Here is a 19564-nt window from a genome sequence, read left to right as displayed (position 1 = left end):
TTCGGAGGTATATTTGATGGGGACCACTCGCATGACCCTTGTATTTCACGAGCGTCTTTCTTGTATAGGAGAGCAGCATTATTTAAATAGATTGTTACTCTATGAAAATGCAAAACTAATATAAACTATCTAAACTGACTAAAACTAACTAAAAACTAAACTAAAAGAGACAGAGGGACAGCCTAGCATGACAAAAGAGTAGCTGAAAAAAGGAAGAGGAAGGAAAAGGAAGTAGCTGAAAAAAGAGCAGACATAGTTGATAGCTGCTGTAACAGCCTGCCATACATCCTGCCATCACCATAACAACATGCCATCATCTCCAAGTCCGAACACCGCACACAGGCGAAGTGAATGGATTGGATCTCTGTGGGGACTGTTGTGAGTCATGGAGGAGAGAATGCTCAGATGCGGAATTGCAGACCATAGATTGTACTGTGTCTGAGGTTCCATAGCTAGGTCATGGGCATGAAGTATGCCAGAGCAGACGTCATTCTTATAAGTCAGTTCAGATAGCCCACATTAGTACATAGGTAAAGACAACTGTTTCCATGCAGTCAAAAACGTTCAAACTGTCCTGATATGCAACCATGTACATGAGCGAAATACTAGAGGACCACAGAAGCTCAATTGTTTCAAAACCATAGTCTTACAAGCTGTGCAGCCTAGCCTACAGTATACGGAGCAATGGTTCACCGGCAACATGTCAAGAGATATCTAAACATTTTAAGCTTAATTCATGCGATAATACCAAATAATTTAAATAAAAATAAAATTACTCAAAATATCTATTGATTAGGAGATATTGTGACTGCCGTGCAGATTTTGTGTCAGCGATTCCCGGGACGCTGAAAGACTGAGGTGCACGAAACCTGTTGGGCATGTAGCCCACAAGTATGACGCATAACCATTGTTTTTCTGTTTTTCCATTGTTGATATGTTGCCCCCCTGCCGGACTGGGTCCCCGAAAGGAGGGTAGGGCGGACACAGTTTTCTGTGAATATCTCGAGAACCATAGGGCCTGTATGTTGGTCTCAAGGGGCCATGTCAACCCATCCCATAACCACTCATTTGATAGTTCCACCTAGTTAACTCATTGAATGCCAAGCTGTTTTCGGAAGCTTTGTCCTAGAATGCCAGCAATCTAGACCAATGTTGATGATTTTTGTACAGCCACAGCATATTCTGTGTTATAGCTATGAACACATACAATGGCTCGTTTGAAAGGTGAGACTTTAAGCTCTCAGTGGGTGCAAACCCTGTATTTCTACACGCCTCTGTTCCTGAGAAATCCCAAGCTAAACAGTGGCTAGTTTTCATCAAAATTGCTGTTTTTTATCTAGAAATGGAGATATAACGTCTTTCATGAAATATGAAGTGCTGCCTGTAAAGATTCCGGGAAGTGACCTAGCGAGATCTGGCGAGACTGCCACCTAGTGATAGACCCACGAAAATGGCCTGGTTTTGAGCTGACGTGCATGTGTCACTGATTTGACCCAAAGCGGCAACCGATAAAATGTCCAGATAAAATGTCCAGATTGTGCGTTTTCATGAGTTTTCGATTGTCATATATTTCATTTCCATTCATCACAGAGTTCCCAAAATCACATATAAGGTGTGTTAGAGTGTCTTGTTTCGTAATTAAAAAAAAAAAAAGCTAAAAACGTAATATTACGTTTTTGGCACTCAACGCATGGGAAGGAAAAACGTAATATTACGTTTTTGGCACTGAAGGAGTTAAAGGGACACTTCACCGATTAGCATTAAGCTTTGTATCAGTAGAAACCTGATCGTTTTTTGAGATCTGTATTTTTTTGTCTGGATAAAAATCCTCTGATGCAAAAATTTTCATTTTGCATCATCGGAGGATTTTTTTGCAAGAGGCAGGATACTACATCGCCAATTCCACATGTTTTCAACCCGCCCATAAGGGGTGGTCTTTCTTTTACTGTCTTTGGGGATATGACCTCCATAGTAATAGTGAATTTAGTAATTGTGTCCGCCATCTTTCTTTTAAGCTAAGCTAACAGGCTAGTCTCTTGCTGGCCTGCTGGCCTTACTGGTCGGGGTTCGAACCGGCAACCCTCCGGTGACAAGTCCGAAGCGCTAACCAGTAGGCCACGGCTGTCCCAAGATGGTGGATGGTAGTGTTGAAACTGATATTAGTTGGGGAGATTATGTGAAAAATCGTTACGCGGTGGATAGAAGCATGACATTTGGTAGACATGTTCCTTGGGTGATCCTAAGACATCCTAGAAGGGGTGCCCAAAAATATCTCAAACAGGAAGTGAGATTTTGAAGAAATTCAAAATGGCCGCCCATACAAATGACAGCTGATTCAAAAGCCACCTTCACAACCTCCTAAAAGCTTGAAATTTGGTATACATGTTCCTTGGATGATCCTAAGACAGGATCCTAAGACATCCTAGAAGGGGTGCCCAAAAATATCTCAAACAGGAAGTGAGTTTTTAAAGAAATTGAAAAATGCCGCACTCCCCGCCACAAAATTGGCAGCTGATTCAAACACTACCTAAACAACCTCTAAAAAGCTTGAAATTTGGTATGTATGTTCATTGGGTGATCCTAGGACATCCTAGAAGGGGAGCCCAAAAATATCTCAAACAGGAAGTGAGTTTTTAAAGAAATTGAAAAATGGCATGCTCCCTGCCACAAAATTGGTAGCTGATTCAAACACTACCTAAACAACCTCTTAAAAGCTTGAAATTTGGTATGTTTGTTCCTTGGATGATCCTAAGACATCCTAGAAGGGGTGCCCAAAAATATCTCAAACAGGAAGTGAGTTTTTAAAGAAATTGAAAAATGCTGCACTCCCCGCCACAAAATGGCCAGCTGATTCAAACACTACCTAAACAACCTCTTAAAAGCTTGAAATTTGTATGCTAATGTATGCTCCTTGGGTGATCCTAAGACATCCTAGAAGGGGTGCCCAAAAAAATTGGCAGCTGATTCAAACACCACCTAAACAACCTCTTAAAAGCTTATATATTCCTTGGGTGACCCTAAGACATCATAGAAGGGGTGATCAAACATATCTCAAACAGGAAGTGAGATTTTGAAGAAATTCAAAATGGCCACCCATATAATTGACAGCTGATTCAGAGGCCACTTAAACAACCTCCTAAAAGCTTGAAATTTGATATATGTCCCTTGGGTGATCCTACGTTATCCTGGAAGGTTACTCCAAGAAATCTCAAACGGGAAGTGAATTTTTAAAGAAATTGAAAAAAGGCTGCACTGCCTATCCACATAATTGGCAGCTATTTCAAAGGCCACCTAAACAACCTCCTAAAATCATGAAATTAGGTATATGTGTCATAGATATGTCTCTGTTTTAAGCAGACAATACGGCTACACTATGGCTATATCCACCTATTGTCTCAAGGATACTATAAACACAGACAGTCAAGCACCTCAGGCAGACCTCATAAAAAACATACAATTAAGCACACATGTCCCCTACAACTTCTTAAGACACAGTAAAACACCACACTAGATTACATTAGTCCTACTCTACATACTGCATATTTGCATCTGTTCACATGCTCTGGCACATTGGCATAATACTGTGCAAGGCAACCCAGCATCCTGGCATCGGCACTTTCGAGAGCAGAGAGGCTCACCTTTGCTGCCACATTTAAGAGGTTCTCTACATACTTTGGCTGCCTCTGGTAAAAGTGTCCATAAAGGTGTCCAAAAATCATCTAATTTGGTCCATCCATATTTTTCAGGAGAAGGCACTGACTGGGTAGCCTGCAGACCTTTGGACCAAATGCTAGCTTGGTACACTGCTCTATTTGAATGCTGTATCAGTGCAGCCTGCGTGGGAGGAATATTTTCCATTGAGAGACATATTTGAGAAAACAAGTCCTTCCTGAGATCATTGACTTTCATGATCCGTTTTTTTATCGTAAAGAACACAAGTGTACTTCTCCAGCATGCTAACATGTTTGATTACTGGCTAAGCAGTTGAAAAGGATTTGCCGTCATAGCAATGAAGGCATCCTTTACTTCTGGAAATGGTTTCCATGCTGCCCACCCTTTAGAAGGAGTCTGCTGTTCCAGAGGTAGCCACCCCATTATCACATAGTACAGTTGTTCAACTACTTCCATCTAAAAGTTATCCGATTGTGTTCCATAGAGCCATCTCTATGTGTAACCCACCAAGCATCACAAACATCTCTCCATAACAGTCTGGATCTCTGAATCACTCCACTGAACCATTTTTGTAAATGTATATAGTGGTTGGTCAAATTGGCCGGAATTTAGGTGCTCTGTCAATTGTTTTACAACATTCATGCCATGTCTGACCATAGCAAAGCTGGCAGCTTTTTCATGAAAGAGAGGAAGGAGTGAGTTTATAGTAGGTGGGTCAGACAGTTCTGGCTAAAGTGAAGCATCAGTTTGATTCCATGCTCACCCCACTTTTCCTCCTCTGTTATTGCCCATGCTAAGTTCGGTTTGGTTAACAATTAACAGCTGGAATTGTAGTGTATACTTCTCTGGAAGACATAGCATATATTTCTGCACTTTTTGAGCTGGCTGAATGTATATTTGCTCTCTAGCACCTCGGATCGGGAGGCGAGCGTGCTAGTAATTGAGCTAAAAGCCCAGGCTGCTAGTTCTCTCACTAGCACGTCAAGGTATTATGAGGTTTACTCAATGTACATACTGCACAGCTAAATACTAGCTGGCTACCGTTACTGTAGTACAGAGGTTCCCAAACTGTGAGGCGCGCCTCCCCTGGGGGGCGCCAAATAATTTGAGGGGAGGCGCGGAAGGTTGATTCAAAAAAGAAGGAAAAACGTTTATTTCATGTTAGAACTATCAAATCCAATGATTATGTAATTGACAACATTAAAAAAAAATTGAAATAAATCATAGAAGAGATGTATACTAAATCTGTGGGATAGTGGAAAGTATTATTGATCCCTATCCTGAGTGAGAATGTATATGTGCCAAACCTCATAACGTAATTTAGCAACAGTGCCGCCAGCCGAGCTAGCTGCAAGTTACCAGTGCGGATTTGTACACGCAGCCTTACAACACAGTTTACAGCTCTTCGAGTCACGGTAAAATGTATTTTTTGGTACATAGCTAATTTAGATAAACTTATGGTGTGGGTGCTTGTGTTCATTTAGGAATCCGCTGCCTTGGTTTGTATAGAAATGAATATTAAGTGGCAGATACACGTAAGAGGTTGGACATACGTGACGGTAATATGTGACGTTCCGATAGCTAACTTACTGTAAAATGGACAGATTTGTCACATTTTATTGCTGCACAGCCCGAGCCTGATATGGGCAACAAAGCCAAACGTCAAAAATATGATGACTCATTTCATTGCATAGCATAGTATAGCACCGATTTAAGTGGCTTAACTGAAGTGAATATCATTATTTGAAAGTGATTGTTGTGGGGGGGCAGAGGTGTCACTGTTTTCAGAGGGGAGGCCCACATTGATGGAGTTTGGGAACCCATGCTGTAGTACAAATCAAAATTTCGTAGATTCTAATGTTGTTCCCGAAATAACGGTACAGTACCCCCCAGGAAGCCCCACAGATTCACAAATACGCACCCCAGGTGATCATGGGGACACAATTAGCCTAGGGATGCCTTTGTTTGCCTAGATTTAGCTTGATAATTAGAACCCAGCTAGTGGTTCTACATTGGCTAATGCTAACGCTAACACTGGCATAACATTTGGTCAATGAGTTGTGTCGCTATTTAGGGCTTGATCTCTGATCATGTGGAAATTTTAGCAATAAACTTATTAAGTGATTCTTCCAAAAGTTTTTAAAAATATTTATGTTATGCATACATAAATAATTAACTTCTCAGATGAGGATTTGGGGAGTCATGTCATTCTGACCATTTTAAGCCTGTTTTCCCCCCTTTAAAGCTGTATAAAAGGCATGTAAGATTATTTTCAGGGGTTATCTTGCTATATTATTTGTTAACCATCTCTATATATATCAAATGTAAAATAATAAAGTAGCAGAATAAACCATGATGCCCAACTATGTAATGTTTTATTATCCTTGGGTCGTTTTAGGCGGCCATCTTGGATTTTCCCTTAAAAAATTTTAGGCACCCCTTCTCAAATGATGAGATACATCATAAAGAGTGTTTGTACCAATTTTGGTGCTTCTATCCACCGCGTAACGATTAGGCCCTTTTTTGTTGATAATCCCCCCTACTATATGGCAAAAGGAGTTTTTGAAGATATGGTGCACAGATCCTATGCTCATGGCTGCTGTACGAGCCGCAATACACCAAGGAACAGTTGAGGATGATTGAGGAACAGGAGGCCTGCAGCAAGACCTGTCGATTAGTAGGAAGAGCCCGGGCTGACTCGAGCAGGGGCAGACTGGTCAGTGCTCTCACGTAATTGGCTGAGGAAAACGGCAGTATGTTGAGCACCATAGCTTCGCGCCACACATGGACAGGGGGGTCAATCGTCTTGTTTTGCTAGGCTGAGTCTGGAATAGGCAGGCAGGATTTATGGCTCCCAACTGACAGTAACGTTGGCTATGAAGTATTTTTTTGAATTTCCCCTTGGGGATCAATAAAGTATCTGTCTATCTGTCTATCTGTCTATCTGTCTATCTATCTATCTATCTATCTATCTAAGTAGGCTAACTGCAGCTATCAAGAAACTTAACTGTTAATGCTCAGGATGACGTATATCTTTTTAATTAAAAGTTCAAATTCATGTTGGATGTGGTTTATTTTCTTGTCCTTAGTGTTGCTTAGAGTATAGCCTATTTGAAAAATGGTTATTTCAATTGGAGGAAATGGTTGATGACATAGCTAATGTTTAATTTCTCCCTCCTGGTCCGGATGAATGAAAGGCATGGGGGACAAAATAAGCATAGGCCTACATTACAGTTTAAGCTATGTAAACGTCCTACAACTTCGATGTTTTACAACATATCCTAAATGGTTGTTACTTGGCATGAGAAGTCATTGCTACCTGTAGCAGTTTGAGTGCATCACAATCAACGAGATGCAGTCATGTCAGATGAACCGCGATAAAGTTGGTGAATGAGTCCTATCCAACGTCCAATATGAAGCTATCTTTACCGTTGTATCAGACAAGTGGTAAAAAAGTTCAGCAAATTTCTCTGCTGCTGGAAATTAGTTAAATGTTGTTAGCCTATGCTGTCAATTTGTGGAGCATCTGACCAACACGTTGATCTGACATGGAAATATGTAAAATGTGACTTTTGGGCTAATGGGTAATAATGATGTGCTGTTAACGTTCATAAAATAGCAATTTTTAAAAAGTGGATTTTGTGGAGTACAGCTCCATAGACCTCCATTCATTCTGCACTCGTGGACGAGCACCCTCATGTGGAACCAGAGAAGCAACTGCAACCAGTTCAGAAACCGGAAGTTTTCCGAGAGTGGAAGTTCTCCCCTTATTAGACATTCTCTGGAGTGGCCATGCATGGCAGTGAATTATGGGAGCTGTTGGCTTTCATCCACATACATCCAATACATTTTTGGCTTTTTCTCGGTCAAAAAGGCACTGACTTCAAAAATGATCTACTACATAAATGACCCAATATGAATACACTTTCATTTTTCCTGTGATGAAATGCTCCTTTAAAAATGTAAAAGCAGAAATGAGGTGTTGTAATCACAGGTATATCTGGCTGACAGGGTCAAAACTGCACAAATTTGGAGGTGTAGTATCATTCTGAGACCCTCTGAATGCATGGCAAGTTTTGTGGAATACCGTTCATGGGGGGCATACAATAAATTAATTTGTGTACATTTAGTGACTACACCAACTGGCCTGTAGATGGGCGAACACAGTTTTCTGTTAATATCCTGAGAACCGTAGGGCCTAGGATGACCAATATTTTTTTTGTTTGCCTCCATGTGCCATGTCAACCCATCCCATATCCATTTGATGTATAGCACCACCTAGCTTAAAATGAAAAAGCAAAAACGAGGCATTGTAATTGCAGGTATCTTTGGTTCAAAACTGCACAGAATTTGAATCATTATCCTAGGACCCTTTGAATCCATGCAAGTTTCATGGAATTCCATTCATGGGGCACCATACAATAAATTAATATATGTACATTTAGTGACTCTACACTACGCAGGCACACATGCATGCACACACACACTCATGAACACACGTGTGCACACACATGTAGGCGCACACACACACACACACAGGGGCATTGTACTCTGCTGCAATCTCTCAAGAGCCAAGAACATCATCAAGGACAATACTCATCCTGGCCATCACCCGTTTCAATTGTTACCCTCTGGTAAAATCCAGCACCACCAGATTTAAAAATAGCTTCTTCCCAAACACAATAGCTTACCTAAACAAATGTACAAACCCAGTCACTCACTGTCATCTATTTAATCTGATCCTTGCTCCTTTACTGCTTTTATTCTGTTTTATATTCCCTGTAATGATTATTTATTGTATTTATTGTATGCACCCAGTGGAGTTACAATGATAATAAAGGCATTCAATTAAATTCAAATCAATTCAATGTTAAGGTATGTTTAACATTGCATACCTTCCCACCAACATAATAAAAAATCTACTCAAAATCTGCACGTTTTAAACATGATTATCTTGCCAACAGAATAATTTCCCACCAACTTAGTAACTGTTGCCTACTGCCAACGTAATAACCCACTTTCCCACCAACGTAATAATTATTACATTTGCAGGAAGTTTATAGTACACAAAGGAAACAAGCAGTTCAGTTTAAAAATAAGCTGACTTGTTCAGTTTGTTGTAGGCCTATTACTTTCTTTGACAGTGATAGCAGTGGGTAGCTTGTTTAGGGTTGATTTCCATTGTTGCGAAGCCTCCAGGTTAAACCTTTGTTTACTGTCGTTGTTATATAGTAACCATTTAAAACAGTATTGATATGGAATGGTGATTAACTTTTTTACCAGATCTACTTCATAGCCATCCTACCATCCAATCAGAAAATATTATTTCTTCTCTCTGGGTGATGAATCATATTATATCACTATAATGACATTTTCTATCAATATAATCACTTTCTTACATGCTTTACTTGAGTGCTAAACTTCTCAAAGATATCAAGAATCAGCCATTTTCAGAATTGTTTGTATGAGCACAAGTAAGCAATTATGTACAGGTTGAACTTAGGGGTGCACCGATCCGATTTTCAGATCGGATATCGGCCCCGATATTCACAAAATAGCTGGATCAGGGATAGGAAAATTGAGCAGAACCATGGGCCGATCCATTTACGTACTTTCATTTCTTGGACTGAGCCGTATTGCACAGAGCAACTTTGCTGCCACTATTGCTTTTGTGTTTGTCATTAGGCTGCTACATCATTGTCATTTTGGTTTGCCAGGCTTTATTTTTCTGGTTTACTATTCATGATGTTATTACCACCATTTGCCATAGATTAATTACGATCTTTATGCGTTTTTGATGCATTTTAGGCAACACATGAAATGCTTATCAGTATAAACTTTGCCTGGTATCAAGAAATGCAAACGTTCACACTGCCAGTTAAAAACTTCTCATTTATTATTTAAAACCTACAACTTTGTTTACCGTTTGATTCACCACCATTCAAACTCGTTCAAACTCTGTGTGAACTTCCTAGGTTCACGTGGGGAAACCGGACTGCACCACTATGGGTAAATAGAGGGGTTTCGCGGGTGATTAATGGTGTGAACAGTACATCACTAGCATGGGGTTTTTTATCTGCACAAAGCTGTGTTTTGGTGGGAGAAAAATGTTGTATGTATAAGTGTGCTTCATGTTTACTTGTTTTGATTTGTTACTTGGTAATAACTGTGAACTTTGAATGCTGCTCGAAGTCGCTGCTGGTGCACAATTGTTTATTTTACAACAACAACAACTCATTTGTTACATTCTCTCTTAGGAAATGTTTAGTTAGGAAAAGTAATGTTTAAGTCAAGCCTGATGCCTTTAATCTTTCCTCATGGTGAGGTATACAGATTATTAATTCAAAAATGGTATCGGATATCGACCGATACACAAAGCCCAGGCATCGGTATCGGTATCGAGACTGAAAAAGTTGGATTGGTGCATCCCTAGTTGAATTCAAGTTAAAGTTTTAGTAGAAAAATGTGTGCAAAAAACTCAAGGTGAAAACATTGATATGTCATTAAGGCGAGACACTACAGGTGAATAGGGTAAAAATTTTAACAAGCAGATATCACTATGAAACTTCCCCAGTTGATTACTTACATTAATATGAGAGAAAAAAATTATTACAAGTTTTCTGTAATTTAATGTTTACATATGCGAATTATGCATTATCTAATTAAAAATGCGCTAATTTGCATACATTTTAAGGCACGAAACCTGAGCATTGGATACAGCCAGGTTCAAAATTATGTTTTCATTGTGTTCAGATATTAGATGGGGAAACATGTACAGAGGGATTTATGAATATCTACTTTTGTTATCATGTAAATCAGAAAATGATGTCAATAGCCCTAAAAAATCGATTTTTGCCATGTTTTTAGGCATAAAATGTCATGCAAGTCAGGCTAGAAATAATATATCACAAACCCCTCTGTAGAAATCTTTTACATATAGTTAGGCATAAGTCTAGAAAGTTTGGTGTATGTATGTGCTTCTGAAGTGGAGTTTTCGTGCTCAGAGTGGGAGAGGAAACTCATTTCGAGAAAACAGCCTTGAAAGACAGCCAATGAGATTCCGTTCTCAGCCTAGACTCGCCTTTGAACTTTCGTGATTGGTTGCTGATACAAAGGAAGTGTCCATATATGGATCACATAGCGTGATACAGGAAAAACAGAGCTTTCCAAGGTTTTGGACCACGGTCGCGGGAGTGCATACAAGGTTAGAATGCTAACTTTTGCCGAATTTAGGAGAAATATACAGGCGCGAGTAGACACAATATAATGAAATAAACTCCTAAATATGTAAATCGGACTTTTTTGTTGTAGTAGTGTGATAGAATACATGCTAAGGTAACATACTAGCTCAAAATCTCGAAATTGACCAGTGCATGAAAAAAACAATGTTTTCACCTGCCGTGTCTCGCCTTAAAGCAAAACCTGAAAAGCACTTATCTGTCAAAACCAAGAAAATCTGGCTAATGGAGATTCTAAGATTTAACAGAGACAATCATTCTAGAAAGACCACACAAAGACTTCAGCACTGGGAATACCAGGATTGTAATAAAATATCAGTTTAAAAATAATGTCACTCACGTAAAACATTATGGGCAGATTATTATTATTTGTCATTTTGACATGTCATTTCAGCACAAAACACACAAACTCAATAATTAATATTGTTGAACTTGCCATGTTAAACTCTGAACATGTGAAGTGTACCAAGTTCAAATTCAATTGAAATCAATTTCACTCAACTCAAAACAACTACAACTAGTGGGAGTAGTGTTCTGCGAGAGAAGAGAGGGAGGTACTTAAATCTATGCCAGACTCATTAATACAAATGTTACATTGTTTCAGCTCTAATGTGGGAGCCTTTTTGAAATAGTCAGAGCTCTCGGGAACACTTGGAGAAAAGTAATTATATCGACAGAAAATTATATTGGATAATTATATAATATGGTATAATACCCAAACTCAATTAATTAACAAAACATAAGTTAGAAGGGTAGAAACACAACGCAGCTTTACTGCTTGGCCTCCAGTAAGAGAAGGTAGTAACACTATGGGTGCATTCACAACTGTGTGGCCCCTAGTAAAAAGGTCATGAAAATAACAAGAGGTAGAAAACAATTATTGCCTATGCAGTAATCTGCTTGGCTAAAGGATGCCAAAGCAGCTTTGCATAAAGAGTCGGGGACCTGTCCCTATACTACATTTAAAAACTATTTACTATACGGTTCTAAGGGCTGCCACAGACTGTGATTATGGCATTCATTTAAGTGAAATAATAACAAAATAACACAAGGGGTGTCCATGTAGCTTTGCTTGGTTCCTAGTAAAGGTGATGAATAATAAGTAGAGGCATAAGTAAAGGCGGGGTGGTATAGATCAGGAATGGGCAACTGGCGGCCCTCCTCACTCAGTGGTGTTTAATGAGTTATTAGCTTTTTCCATACAGTACTTGCTTGAGTGGTTGTAGTTAGCCCTACCTGTTTTTTCAATGCCCATTTTTTATTTTCCTGATTGGTCATGGAAATTCAGGATTTTTGTCAGGGAAAAGTCATGGAACTTTACATTTGACTTAGAGTGGGAACCCTGGTAAAGATACACTAACAATAGAGCCTTTTTACCCATTACAGTGGTTCATTGGTGAATAGAAGCAATGTTAAAAATGCATTTGAGTATAGAAAATATTAAATGAATACATGTTGGTTTAATAAACCGTGCAGACATAGGCTGCTGTATACATTTAATACTCCTGATTGCTGATAGCCCAGTGGTGGACGTGCACGGTCACATCTGGCCCTCTGACAGAGACAAGAAAATTTTGTGGCCCTCTCCATCATCAAAGTTGCCCATCCTTGGTTTAGATAATTTTTGACAACTATACCCTTACAACTTAAAACTTATATAATATCACTAAATCGGTGATTATTATATTGGTGGGAAGTTAATGTAATAACATGTTTTAACCTTCCCACCAACATAAGAACTTCCTCCAAATGTTATGTTGGTGGGTGTTACAATGCTACAGCTGACAACTGAATCATGATGCGATAACCAGTACTAGGGATAGGGGAATACTAAACATTAACTTTCACATTGGTAGTGGGATGTTGAAGTGGTGATCAGTTTATGATAGCTTATGGTGGCTGTAAGTGGCATTCATCAGATTCTGAAATAGGTCCCCTTAAACGGACATTATAAAAAAAGGTAATTCACAGTGATTGAGTTTTACTGGACCATCTGTAAAGCAGTTTATGAGGTGAGGTTTGAAAATGGTAGTACAAAATACTGAATCTAACTAGCTGTGTTGCTTTATGTATGAGCAGGGGCAGTCTGCGAGTTAAGGTAACTCCAGGGTATAAGGATGAACAGTGTGCTCCTGCTCTCGGCCTAGAGATGAAGAAACCGGTTGACCTCGAGGCCCCCATCACCAGGTAAAAATTAACATGTTTTGACGTACGATCTCTTATATCAACATTTCACTCAAGATCAACTTTTACCATTGGTGCATTTCACTTTTGTGTAAGTGTACCCAAAATATGAAATTTTTGGCACTGCAGTAACAATTTGAAGCAGTACACAAGTACCAGTACCAGTACCAATACACGATTGGAGTGTGTGTGTGTTTATCTTTCTGTGTGTGTATATGTGTGTGTGTGTGTGTGTGTGTGTGTGTGTGTGTGTTTATGTGCCAGGACTAGATCCATGAGTGGGCGGATTTTAAAAAGGGGATTGTAGCCTGGTTGACCCCTCTCTATCCTCAGAGTTGTTACTGATATGCGTATCATAACACAAGAGAAATTTGGTGTCCAGCCCAATGAACTCTGGCGGGTGCTCCAGTAATCGTAATTTGAGGCTTTCTAGTCTGACCCATGCAGTATATGAAGTATAAGTATAAGTATACTTTTTGATCCCGGAAATTTGGTCTCTGCATTTATCCCAATCCGTGAATTAGTGAAACACACACAGCACACAGTGAACACACAGGGCCAGATGTACTAACGCTTTTGCGCCCACTTCAGGCGTATTTGTTTCACAACGTGCGTGTAAAATCATTGCGAGGTATGTACAAACAGGCCGCAAAGATGTTAAAGCACAAACTGCCTGTCGCGGGAGCTGAAAAGGGCACATTGCGTTTTTCATGTCATGCATATGCATTCATGGGAGGATCCAGAGGAAAGTGGGAGTTTAGCGTAAAGAGATGGGAGGGGAAGCGTAAATAGCTCCTAATTATATATTCCACGGTATGTACAAAGACTGCTTGTGAAAGCGCACGTCTATTCTGCGCCTAAATACTTCTGCCTTGTAAAAGCAGGTGATAATCCAGTTGCAGTTCAATGCCTCAATAAGAGAACCTTTCAAAGATAACAGAATCACTATGTAGAACAGGAGTTTTGTAAGTAGTAGGCTACTATCAAAAGCAACCTTAACTTTCGTTGGCCTTTTGAATGTCTTACTTTTCACTTTCATGTCATTCACTTAAACTTTCCTACTTGCTAGATTAGACCAATTTTCCATAGCCTACGTGCACAAGTAGTTTGAGTAAAACTACTGATCTTCATTATCTCCCTGCTTGTTGACATCTTCTCATTTATGGTATTATTTCATGATCGCTAAACGTTTGATTCTTTTTAATGTTGTCATCAGTTAACTTCATTCAACTGAGCTTGTATGTAGGCTCTGCCGTTCAGTTGTGGACGTTCGTAAATTGTGTTTATGGGTGGAGAAAGGCGCAGTTTACACTAGTTTGATAAATATGATGGAAACTTGGGTCTGACAGCGTTCGCAATCTGCGGTTTGTCCATGACGCTGATAACGCTACGTTCTCAAATGTATGTACATCTGGCCCACAGTAAGGTGAAGCACATGCTAACTCGGAGCAGTGACCTGCCTGCTACAGCGGCGCTCGGGGAGCAGTTAGGGCAAGGATTAAAGTTCTCCGTCATAGGACGGATTTCCGTCAGTTTGATTTTAGAAATGTCATATTTGAGATCGATGCAGATCCGATGAGAAAAAAAATAGGAGGGGGGCTATCACCCTTGCTTTTCCAAAGAACACATATGGAGGACTATAACGGTCTAAAAGTTGGATTATAGTGACACATTAGAGACAGCTGATGAGGTTGGCCAATCCGTTTAACTTTTTTGGATATGATATTGTGAGCTCTATGTGCTAATTCGAGAAGAAGCGAGGCTGTGTTCTTTCCGTGCATCAATGTAGACAATTTCTTACTATCGCGAACTCTTGTCAGGGGAGCTCATTCATTTTGGGTGTCACCTATGACTTGAACAGATAGCCTTCTATGCCACCCGATGTAGGCTACTACTATTGTTACAGTTTTTAATCAATGCAACTAACATTATGTGTAAAGCGGCCTTAATATAAACCGTAGCCTATGCAATTTATTATCCCGTCTGTTATGACATGTACAACAATGTTTTTCACAATTTGCGCGTGGAAGGTTTTGACTGGCGTGTTAGCATAAAATAAATAATAATATCACTGTCATCATCGCGAACTGTTGAGTAAGGGGGTCAGTCTGTTTGTGACGCACAGACAGCCTTGTAGCCTATTTTGCTTAGGCCTCACTTTTAACGACAGTAGGTTGTGACAAAAAATAACCATACAATTAAAATAGCCAACTTAAAACTTTGCTATAAAATATTATTCATTTATAGCACAAAACCATAACCAGTAGGCCTACCAGAACCTCGCATATTAGCGTCATGATTTGTGTGCGTCTATTTGGCAAGGCCACTAGCTGTTATGGATGGATTATTGCTAAAGGAAGGCTGGTGTCAAAAGTTAAAAAATAAATGGAGATGGGCAGCTGTTGGAAACGGGGGAGAACTAACAAGCCATGGTGTAAAGAAATTAAAGCGCCGGGGTTTTGCTTTTGCGCGGTTCGCTGCAAGAAAATTGTTTATGGATGCAATGGGAAAAGCACGCCACCAATCAGAAGACCGCCATAAGGTTAACGTTCGTGCACTTCAGGACATCTTCCCTACCTGGTGCAACTAGCCACCACGACAGAGGTAGGCTACGTTTATCTATGGCTGACCGTTTTACGTTTAGAAAGTAGGCTACGATGTTCTTTCATAGCGCCAACACGACCTGTCCCTCACCATATCGCAACCCTTTTGTCAACCTTATACAATCTGTTGCTGAAGACAAAAGCACCGTCTCCAGATTGTCGTTATCAAATCGCCAGACCTCCTGCATGAGCACACACAGTATTGCTGCTCATTGGAAAACTGAGTTGTCTGTAAAACTCAAAATTACCATGTTTTCATGAAATGCGGATGAGGCAACAAATGGAAATATTCTAATATCTAGAATGTTCTGATTCGTTACTTTGATGAGGAAATGGGAAGTCTTGCAAACTTGATTTTATAGATTTTACTTGGTGTAGAATTGCATATTAACAAGAAACACTTTTGGCCTGAAGTAATTAAATAAGAGTGTGTTAAAGCCTTTCTACAATATTGCTGCAGTAGAAAAGAACAGCAATGGCTAATCAGCAATGGTCAGGGATGGTACTAAAATATATTTTTGTTCAACAGGAAAACTCAATCTCAATCAAGAACACTCTCAATTCGCCTTATTCACATGGTGGCCATTGGCGGCTAAAACGAGGCTACAGGGTACACAAACCATAGGATTGTTATGTTCTATGCATTCACCTGTAGGTGGCATTAATTTTATAGTAAGTGTACCCTGTAGCCTCGTTTTTGGTTTAAACAATGGCGCCCGTGTGAATAAGGCTAATACTCCCTTTACTTTGCTGTTTGCATCTTTTTGTACATTAAAAACCAATAGGTCGCGACCGCAAAAGGGGTGCTATCTCTATAGGTAGATATGAACAACGTATGACTTATGGCCTGAAAAAAGTTCAGTCAAACGATTTTTTTTCACTTTAATCCCTGAGTTAGGGGTTAGGTGCCTTGCTCAAGGGCACTTCAGCCGTGGATGTGGGCATAGGAGAGCAGTGCTCAACCACTTTCCCCACCCACATTTGTCCTACTGGACAGGGATCGAACTGGCAACCCTTTCGTTACAAGCCCGAAGCCCTAACCGTCTAACGCCCATGTCTAACGCCCATGCTAACTTGAATGGCCAAAAACGCGTCAATCTCAGACCGATCAGTAAGTTTAGTCCCGTAACTGATAGTGACTTGCTAGCTCACTGGTCGGGGCTCGAACCGGCAACCCTCCGGTTACAAGTCCAGAGTGCTAACCAGTGGGGTCCGTAAGGGATGCAATAACGCCACCAACAACAACCAAAATCATTCATTGTCAACATTTAAACTAAGTGTGACGTTTCATTGTAAACCAAATTAAATTGCTTCTCGTTGCAAACATGTGTTCATGTAAAAAATTTATTTCTTTATTTATTCATCTCCCGTCCTTCGCTGTACCTGTGTAGCGCACAAATTCTCACCAGCAAAGACTCACTCATCATCGCAGGGGAAGTTTTTGGCATCATTCCCGTGTTATAGTCATCAGCCAATCACAGTCACTCCAATCAAGCTTGTGCATGAGTAATGATGTCAACCATAGCAATAAAGCTCTTATCCTATCTTAGGAGATTTTTCCTAACTAAAAGTTGGTCTTTGCAGCTTTGTGAATAGGTTTTAAAAGAAAACGATCTAAAAACTTTTAGTGCGATTTAGGACTACTCTTAGTGGTAAGATAATGCCTTGTGAATACAGGCCCAGGAGTGTCAAGAAATGTGGAGGGCACCCCTGCCTCCAGCTTACCAGGATTGTCACATTTACACATGTCACAAAGCAGGACTTCATTCTTAAACCCTTAATGTAACAAGGCCACCATTTACCATTGCATTGTGACTTTAAAGGTGCTCTAAGTGATGTTATGCGGTTTCTAAGCTAAAACATTTTTTGTCACATACTGCAAACATCCTCACCATACGCTAGCTGCCTGTGCCCTGAATAAACTCTAAAAATCACGTCTCTGGACAGCCCAGGATCCTAAAACGGCAACAAAAACAACTTGGTCCAGCCTGGACCACAAAAACATAACAAACTGTTCCAGCCAACCACCGACGAGATGTGCGTATAGAAGAGTTTCAATTGCACGGGAGGGAGTAGCGAGCTAGCTCTCGGTTTTGTTTGAACCTCAACATAAGTGCCGTTGCCCAACGTCGCGTAGAGCACCTTTAAATGAGCAGTTCCTTTGAACTCTGCTTTCACAGACTATTGGGTTGATTTTGAGATTTTTGTTTAACTCCCTTACGTTTCGAGTAATTCTCATTTACATGTAAGCCAAATTCAGCTACACTTGTCTCATTATGTATGATTCTCTTACCCTTTTCCTTTCTCTGTCTCCATCTCTTTGCTTTCTTGATCTGAAGTCTACAGAGTCTGCCAGACGACCTAGTGGTAGCCACAGCTGATGGTTATTTGCATATCCTGCACTGGGATGGTGTGAGCAATGGCCACAAGGCCATCAGCCTCTGCACGGTCCCATTCAGTTTGGATTTGCAGTCGTCCAGAGGTTAGACTCCTCCTTCTAGCTCAAACATTTGTATTGCCTTTTCTCCCCTGGCTTCAATGTAGTGTACAGTATTTTTTTCTTTGTGTTTTGCACTGTTGGACATCCTTATTTGCACCATCACCATGACACTCACTCTCATAGAGCAATAGATCTATTCCACCATAAGTGTTCATCTCGGGAACAAAGATGCATTCAACAAATCTATGGATTTTATTTGGGGTTACAGGGTGTCTCAAATATCTTCTCTGCAGCGGTTATCATGTCTGAGCATTAGTTTCACAAATGGTCACCTCATCACCCAAGTATTTCTGTAACAAACTCAAGCCTAGTTGTCACCATGTCTTATGGTTCATTGAAACACACATTCATGGATAGGATGTAATGCATAGATTTATCTTTGAAGTTGGTGAAAAAAGTTGAAAGACTATCCTGTAGTGCAGAGTCTCTGTGAGTCCAAGCACAGCAAAATGTAGTGTAACAAAAATGTGCACCGGCTGTGTAATTTAATTCAACAGTCGTATTTATGTGGCTGATGCTACAATTCATAGATCTTTGTTGGTCTGCTTCAACTGTCTGATCACACTCTGATCAAGCTCGAAGGCATAGACTGGGACTAAAGTCAGCTTTGTGGGCCAGATGATGTTAAAGGGCAAAGCTGTAATCCATGAAACTGAGCACCAATTCATGACCACATACACATGCTTTTTTAATGGGTTGGTTTTGCTGGGGGCTCTGCATTTCAGGTGACCTTTTAGATGGAGAACATATTTTTGTGACACTCTTTATGCTTGTATATCTATCACACCATGTATTTCTGGGAATTTGTGGATGTGTGTTTTCATTTTATCATGTACTGTATATGTGTGCCTGGGATAGGGTGTTGTAAGTATTTGTGTGTCTGCATGGTCTTCTGCTTTTCACATATACATTTCTTTTTCACTTGTAATGGATGTAATTTTTTTTTCTTCCAGCTTGAGAGTTGTACATATTTGTTAGTGAGGTCTCTGTGTGTGCCAACAGGTGGACCATGTTTAGACCTTGATGGGGTCCATATCCGAGACATGGAGTATTGTGTTACTCTGGATGGCTTTGCTGTTGTTTTTGATGATGGAAGACTGGGCTTCATCACGCCAACAGCCAACAGATTTACTGCTGATGTATGTGATGTTTCTCTGTTTTCAGTGTGTGTGTAGAGCTAAACTTGAAATTATTCAATCCCCCTTAGTCCTCAAGACATTTTTGTGATTTGCGGACAAACTAAAGAATGTGTATTAATTAAGGCCCTAGCAAACAGTTGAGAACAAAACAAAATTGACTAGAATGGCACTCAGTAGAGTGCAGTCCTGCCCAAAGTGCCTTAAATCTCTAACAGATCCTCCGCTAAG

General features: G+C 40.1%; 1 protein-coding gene across 3 annotated transcripts in view; it reads left to right on the top strand.

Moving 5' to 3' along the window:
* Window positions 1-19564, top strand: part of ric1 (RIC1 homolog, RAB6A GEF complex partner 1) — a 60373-nt gene that overhangs the window by 17454 nt on the left and 23355 nt on the right. For 2 of the 3 annotated variants that reach the window (XM_048258319.1, XM_048258317.1), the window contains exons 4-6: window positions 12987-13097; window positions 18037-18179; window positions 19200-19336. In XM_048258319.1, coding sequence (XP_048114276.1) covers window positions 12987-13097; window positions 18037-18179; window positions 19200-19336 — 391 coding nt within the window. The remainder of the gene's footprint in view (window positions 1-12986; window positions 13098-18036; window positions 18180-19199; window positions 19337-19564) is intronic. The other variant, XM_048258318.1, reaches the window with a different exon arrangement.

Source organism: Alosa alosa, chromosome 12 (assembly GCF_017589495.1).
Source record: "Alosa alosa isolate M-15738 ecotype Scorff River chromosome 12, AALO_Geno_1.1, whole genome shotgun sequence".
In the NCBI taxonomy this organism is placed as follows: Eukaryota; Metazoa; Chordata; class Actinopteri; order Clupeiformes; family Clupeidae; genus Alosa; species Alosa alosa.
This window is presented reverse-complemented; position numbering and strand designations above follow the sequence as displayed.